General features: G+C 37.7%; 1 protein-coding gene across 1 annotated transcript in view; it reads left to right on the top strand.

The window, feature by feature from the left end:
• APAF1 (apoptotic peptidase activating factor 1) overlaps positions 1–7,604 on the top strand; it is a 97,941-nt gene that overhangs the window by 67,780 nt on the left and 22,557 nt on the right. Inside the window, 3 exon segments of the mRNA XM_017893956.1 lie at positions 404–529; positions 2,496–2,615; positions 5,445–5,561. Coding sequence (XP_017749445.1) covers positions 404–529; positions 2,496–2,615; positions 5,445–5,561 — 363 coding nt within the window.

Raw genomic sequence — 7,604 nt, 5'->3', positions numbered from 1 at the left:
AAAAAAAAAAAAAAAAAAAAAAAAAAAAGATAGTACTGTATAGTATATAGACTCTTCTGCACTTTGCTTTTTTTCTGTTAATAATATATCTTAGAAATTTGTTGTCATCAAGGTGCTTTTCTCATTCTTTTTAATGGCTGCATGATATGCCATTATGTGATTAATGTAGTTTATTCAGTTGGTTCCCTATTGATGGGTATTTAGTTTCCTAGTATTTTGCTATAAGAAATAATGATGCACTAAATAATCTTCTTCGTAAGACATTTTGTAGTTTTGATAGTGTGTTTTTGAGCAATTATTCATTGAAGTGGTATTGCTGGCTCATTCTTGCTATTTTCAATATTTTTGCTATCTTCAAAATACCTATGTATGTGATTTCCTATATGCTGTGTTTATTCTGTAGTTGTGGAATATAGACTCATGTTCAAAGGTGGCTGATTGCAGAGGACATTTAAGTTGGGTTCATGGTGTGAAGTTTTCTCCTGATGGATCATCATTTTTGACATCTTCTGATGACCAGACAATTAGGGTGAGAAATATTGAGATTTTCAGTTTGAACATTTCCTGATAGTGAGCTAAACCTCTTACAAACCAAGAAATTGATGGGTAGCACTGAGGTAAGCAAAATAGGAAACTAGTACTATACTCCTATTCACCCTGGAAAAGTGCTATTATATGGACTGTAACAGTCTCATTCATTCACTACATGTTCATGAGGATTACCATGGGCCAGGTGCTGTGGGAACTTCAATGATTAAACTGTATTTTGGTTAATTTAAAATACTGCATTTGATTCCTCAGAAAAATTTTTAACCCTTTTCTTTACCTTGAATTCCTGCATCCAATTACTTCCCAATTCTAAGAGAGTCTACCTTTTCATTTTCTATTATTATCTCTACCTTTCTATTTCTGCTACCCAAGTTCAGGACTTTGTTACCTGTTACTTCTCTTGTTGTATGAGTCTCTGCCACAAGTATTCTTTCTTGCTTTTCTGCATGCAGCTTCTAAGATACTTTTTTTTCATGTACAATATAGTCATGTCATTTTTGCTCAAAAATAGATAATGGCTCCCTTGTCTACCAAAGTAAATATATACTTCTGTGTCTGCCATTAAGCTTCTCTACAGCATGGCCTCATTCTGCTCCAGTCTGTCTTCCAGTTTATTCCTACAGGGAACCGATACTGGACTGCTCACATTTTCCCAAGCACTCCGTAGTTGCCTGCTTCTGTGCTTTTCCTTAAGTGGTTTCTTATATTTGGAATGCCCTGCTTACCTGTATCTCTGTTGAAATCCTAACCATTCTATAAGTCCCCTCAAGCCTTCTCTATCTGGGGAGAATGCCTGTCTTTCTTAATGCCATCTAATTCTATGTCATTTTCTAGTGGTGCTTATCAAATTTTAACTTGAATTTAAATACAGATATGATTTACCCCTTATTTCCAACACTCCACTGCTTCTCTGGCTTATTGACACATCTTACATTATAAGCTCTTTGAGGCCAGGAACCATGGCTGGTCCCCACAGCATCCAAATACAGTGTTGTATATGAATTATAGCTAAAATTAATTCAGTGCTTACTATATTCAAGATGTTATGCAAAGTACTATATATATATACACATATAAATTTACTAATTCTCACAATAGTCCCTTTTGCAGATAAGAAAACAGGCACAGAAGGACTGAGAAAAGGCAATGGTACTTAACATGCCAGTCTCAGTGAGCTTGAGCCAGAATATAAATCAACACCCTGCTTTCTTCATCAAGAAAGTCTTCTTGAAATGAAATAAGCTGCATCACTAGGCACAGTTACAGTGTGTTTAGTGATGTAGTTGATTTACATTCTGGTGCAAACTTCTTTTTTTTTTTTTTTGTCATGGAGTCTTGCTCTGTCACCCAGGCTGGAGTGCAGTGGCATGATCTTGGCTCACTGCAACCTCTGCTTCCCAGGTTCAAGCAATTCTCCTGTCTCAGCCTCCTGAGTAGCTGGGACTACAGGTGCACACCATCACGCCCGGCCAAGTTTTTGTATTTTTAGTAGAAACGGGATTTCACCATGTTGGTCAGACTGGTCTTGAACTCCTGACCTCAGGTGATCCACCCGCCTTGGCCTCCCAAAGTGCTGGGATTACAGGTGTGAGCCACTGCGTCTGGCCCAGACTTCTTATCTTGTGGATTGGTATCAAACAGTTTGAGAACTAGCAGGAGGTCCTTATCTTTGAGTAACACTGGGTTAAGCAACCTGCCTGAAGTTACAACTTTAGGTAGAACTAGAATTCATGCTGAGGAATTTTGACTCTGGAGCCCATAACTCTTAATACTAACTGCATCTTACTATAGATTGTGTTAATAAATATTTATTTTGGATCATAATCTAATATTGAAACCTTTCTAGCATCATAGGTATTTTATGTGAAACATAGTTTGTCTCTTGCTTTAAGATGAAGACATATTATTTCAGAGATGGAATGATAATTTCTTTATCTCTTACTCAGCTCTGGGAGACAAAGAAAGTATGTAAGAACTCTGCTATAATGTTAAAGCAAGAAGTAGATGTTGTGTTTCAAGAAAATGAAGTGATGGTCCTTGCAGTTGACCATATAAGACGTCTGCAAGTGAGTATTTTTTAGAAAAAATTGGAAAATTGTTTTGGTTGAATTTTCTATTCAGTTTTTCTTGTTTTTAGACCTGAGATTAAACATAATTATTTTGTATCTAACAGTTGTCCAGTAGACATTGGTTAAATAAATATACGTAGGTCTCGAGCTGAGGCTTAGATATACTTATATTTAGAATTAAATTAGATAATTCCTCATCTCACTGCTCTTCTGTTGGTATCTATGATCACATTCTTTGATTTGCATGGAGTCTAAGAATACCATGAGGACAAACTCATGTTGTCTACAAGAGTGATTCAGACATGTGTGCAAGGGGGATGAGCATATAGAAGTATTTTTAAAAGGGAAGGATTCCAGGGTCTTTGAAAGAACAGAAGTCATTTTAGATGAGGAAGGAGTCTGAGTGATTGGAACTGAGGTGAAAGGACCTGGGTTTTACATACTGAAGTACGCCTGTTCATTTACACACACCTTTGTTAAGTAGATATTTATTGAATGCTTATTTTGGCCCTTGAGGAGGAAAGGGTTGTGTAGTAAAATTGAAAGAACTGTATTGCTTAGGGATCCAAACAGCACTACTCTAGCCTATTCTCCCCCTACCCTCCAACAAAGAGTGGGACACATGAGAGGAAGGCATTTCTCAACTAGCTGAAGAGAAAAGGAGACCCAAAGATTCATTGGCAGAGGAATATGCCATTCCAGGAGCTCAGATTGGTGGTAACAGATGCCCTAAGAGCAGATGCCCTAAGGAGCACTGGAGTTCAAGAGCAGGTTGGCACCACTGTGCTGGTGGCTAAATAAGGTGTCATTGCATTGACAGAGATGTCCTGGAAGTGGTGATAGTGTAGATAGTGGCAGCAAGAGAAAGCAGATGCCTCATGGAAGATCAAACACAAGAGGCTATCTATATATTGGTCAGCCCAAGTAGAACAGCAGAGTATGGACCATTGAAGGAGGTGTCAGCATGTGGAGGTGACAGCATGTGACTGTGACTTGTGGCTAAGAGAGGTGGTAAGAGCAAGCAGCCAGATAAGAAGGGCAGGAGGTGGCATGGCTTTTATGTGAACTGGTGGGACATTCTCCCTTGCCCTGAGGATTCCCTGAGACATAGGATTGAGAAGGACAGAAACCCTTTCATAGTGAGGACTAATGATCCTGAGAGACATAGGATTGAGAAGGACAGAAACCCTTTCATAGTGAGGGCTAATTTTCTTTCTTTTGTTTTTCTGTTGAGATAGTCTCTCTCTGTTGCCTAGGCTGGGGTGCAGTGGCATGATCTTGGCTCACTGCAACCTCCGCCTCCTGGGTTCAAGAGATTCTCATGCCTCAGCTTCCCGAGTAGCTGGGACTGCAGGTGTGTGCTACCACTTTGAGCCTCAGTTTTTAAGGTCCTTTTCATCTTACAGTCTCTGAGCTAGTTACAGGGTCAAAGTAGAATCCAAATTCAGGAGTAGACACTGGGAGTAAATCGCTTGGCATGTGGTAACTTCTTGTTTACTGTGGCTGTCAAAATCAAGCTGTAAGTCACCGCTGAATATGGCTTGCTTTGATTTTACAAGTTTTACTATTGTCCTCAATATGCTGATTAGGAGCCCCTAATACACAGTACTTCTGGGGTGAATTGGAATGTGGAATTCAATGTGAATTTCTCATTAACTGTTTTTTAGAAAGCTGATTCTTCCACTTGGGATATTTCCACTCCAGTTTTTTTGTCAAATTTAGTGTCCTCATGCTTGTATTTCCTTTATTAAATTTGTGCAACCTTTCTTTAATGACTGTTGTAACTGTGACACTTAAAAAGTCATCTGTCTATAAAGATATTCTATAACAGTGGTTGTGGGAGAGTTTAGAGGATAAACTTAATAGTTTCATTTAAGTGAATAAAACATTTTTTAGTTTTACTTAGAGAGCTCTTGAAATTAATTTTGAGAGAAGGAAGGTGTTCAGCTCTTTGTAGTTCAGTTTTCATTTTGAATATCTAATAGATAAAAACATGCTAGGTAAAATAATGTTAAGGAAGAGCTACCTGTGATTGATTGACTGTAATCTTTGTACCAGAAACAAAGATGACTGCTTATTTCATGTTGAAAAATAATTAAAGAGTTTTAGTTTATGACACTAAGTTAGAGAGAGGTATCTGACAATTGATTTAAGCTTGAGAGATATTTTCCCAGATCACATGTTTTAGATGAGTGATAAAGCATCATAATTCATGGGATTTAAGCATTGGTACAGATTATGAAATTAGGTAATCTTTGTTTAAGCATTGTAAATCCAGCTACACAAATTATGCTTATGAGTTCTCCATTGTCCTCGCTGCCCCCGCTCCAAGAGAAAGAATCTTAATTTACACTGTTTTGTGAGTGATTTGGAGGATATAAGCCCCATTTTAATTTGTCTTTTTATGTCTGTCTCAGTCTTGTTTGACCAACAGCTTTGAAATGTAGCAGAAAAGTATATTTTAACAAACGATAGCCCTATTAAAAGTGGGCTTTGTGAAGAAATGGAAAACGGTGTGGAGCTAGCTGTGGGATTACAAATCAGACAGATGTGTCTCAGGTGGCAGGCACAGCAGCTGCTTTTTAAACCTTGTAATGCTCGTTTTATTTTATGAAAATGTATTTGAACCACCAAAGTGGAATGAAATGAAAGTGTAAAGTGCTAAATGCAGCTGCTGAGACTAGGATATGGCTTTGTTGTTCCCCTGAGAACTCTTGTTGGTTATTTTCTGTGTTTTATTTTATTTTTTTCAATTGAAGCCTCTGTTCTAAAGAACAAAATCTGCTCTTACAGCCTAATAACTGATTTTGCCTCATTTTTCATTAGCTCATTAATGGAAAAACAGGTCAGATTGATTATCTGACTGAAGCTCAAGTTAGCTGCTGTTGCTTAAGTCCGCATCTTCAATACATTGCATTTGGAGACGAAAATGGAACCATTGAGGTATTCAGTGCTAGTCTTCAGAATCTTTCTGTACAGAATTAATTAACTAAAACTAATTATATGTCTGGCATTGTGCACTTCTATTTTATTTATTTTATTTTGAAATGGGGTCTTGCTATGTCACCCATGCTGAGTGCAGTGACACGATCACAGCTGACTGCAGGCTTGACCTTCTGAGCTCAAGTGATTCTCCCACTTAAGCCTCCTGAGTAGCTGGGACTACAGGTGTGTGTCACCATGCCCGAATAATTTTTTATTTTTTGTAGAGATGGGGTCCCCTATGTTGCCCAGGCTGGTCTCAAACTCCTGGGTTTAAGCGATTGTCCTGCCTCAGCCTCCCAAAGTGTTGGGATTATGGGCATGGGAGCCACTGTGCCTGGCTATTGTATACTTTTTTTTTTGAGACAGGATCTCACCTTGTTGCCCAGGCTGGAGTGCAGTGGCCCAATCTTGACTCACTGCAACCTTCGCCTCCCAGGCTCAAGGAATCCTCCCATCACGGCCTCCTGAGTAACTGGGACTTCAGGTATGCACCACCACACCCAGCTAATTTTTCTGTTTTTGTAGAGATGGAGGTTCACCAGTGTTGCCCAGGCTGGCCTTAAACTCTTGGGCTCAAGTGATCTGCCCATCTTGGCCTCCCAGAGTGCTAGGATTACAGGTGTGAGCCACCACACCCAGCCTATTATACACTTTTATACTAAATAAATCTTTCTGTGATCTATTAATCATTGTTCTGTTAAACTAAAAATCATCTTATCCAGTTGGCTGTATATTTTTCAGATTTCCTGTATTACTGTTTCTCATGCTTTTTGTCTTTTTATGTCCCTTATTCTCTACTTAGTTGTTTGGCTGTTCTCCACATATATCAAACACTATCTATCAAGATTTCGCTAACTATGCAAAGAGCACTTTTTTCTCCTCTTCTTAGAAGCCCAGCCATATGGGGTATAAGTTGTTTCCATTTTGGTTCTGATAAGGCTCATGGGGAATATTGGTGCAGGGCTGCCTGTGCTTGGCCGCTCCACCAATCCTTGCTGTTCTACTTTTGGTGGCAGAAGTACCTCAATTCATCACCTGAAATCCTTAATTTATCTAACAAGACCAAATAAGTAAAAATAGAAACATGTTGCAAGGCAAAAAATGTAGTATAATAAAAGGCATTTTGGGTAAAATATTGTTGTCTTTATCACAAGTGAAATTCACAAAAGCACATTTTCTCTAGCTTTATAATGATTTTAAAACCATTATATTTTAATGTTTTATACCAAAACATTGGTTCCTTCTCTCACTTTTTCTCACCAGGCATCTAGGAATTATTTTTTAACCAATTACTTATGGCACTGGCCACAGTATTTTACTTTGGATTCATTTTCTTAAGGAATTACACAAATATTCTGTAGTCCATATTGCCCCACGGAGAAGAGACTATATGCTTAGACACAAAGTGAAGAAGGAAGCTTTTAAGACAGTGATCTCTGTACTCTTATATATTTGCTATGACCCTTGTGTCATGGATTGAGAATTCAGGCTTTGTTTTCTCTTTATTATTGTGAAAAATTTATTTATCATTTGTTAAGATGTGTACTATTCTGAGAAAGTACATTATGGATATGTATTTCTTAAGCAAGGGATAATTGTATGTTTACAGGTGAACCTTAGAGTTCCATCTCAGGCTCATCTCTCAAACTGTTGTGTATTATTATTTATTCTTAAAGAGTCCTTAGTTTCTCTTTTATCTTAACCTCGATGTCAAGTCAGTACCACATTCTTTTCATTTTTACCATCTATCTTAAAATAAGTCTTTTAGTTTAAAAATAAACTCACAACACACATATGTGCTTCATCCACATCGTTAGTTACCTCAAAGTCATCAAATAATATAAATAATACATAATGAACCATGTGAAATTACCAATATTAACCTACAAAGTGGCAGTTTCGTATGGTGTATCCTCATATCATCAAATAATAGCAACTACCATTTATTAACTGTTTACTGTGCCAGATGCTCTCATTGAATTCTTTTTTTTTTTTTTTTTT

The sequence above is a fragment of the Rhinopithecus bieti genome, unplaced genomic scaffold (assembly GCF_001698545.2).
Source record: "Rhinopithecus bieti isolate Rb0 unplaced genomic scaffold, ASM169854v2 scaffold_23405, whole genome shotgun sequence".
NCBI lineage: Eukaryota > Metazoa > Chordata > Mammalia > Primates > Cercopithecidae > Rhinopithecus > Rhinopithecus bieti.
This window is presented reverse-complemented; position numbering and strand designations above follow the sequence as displayed.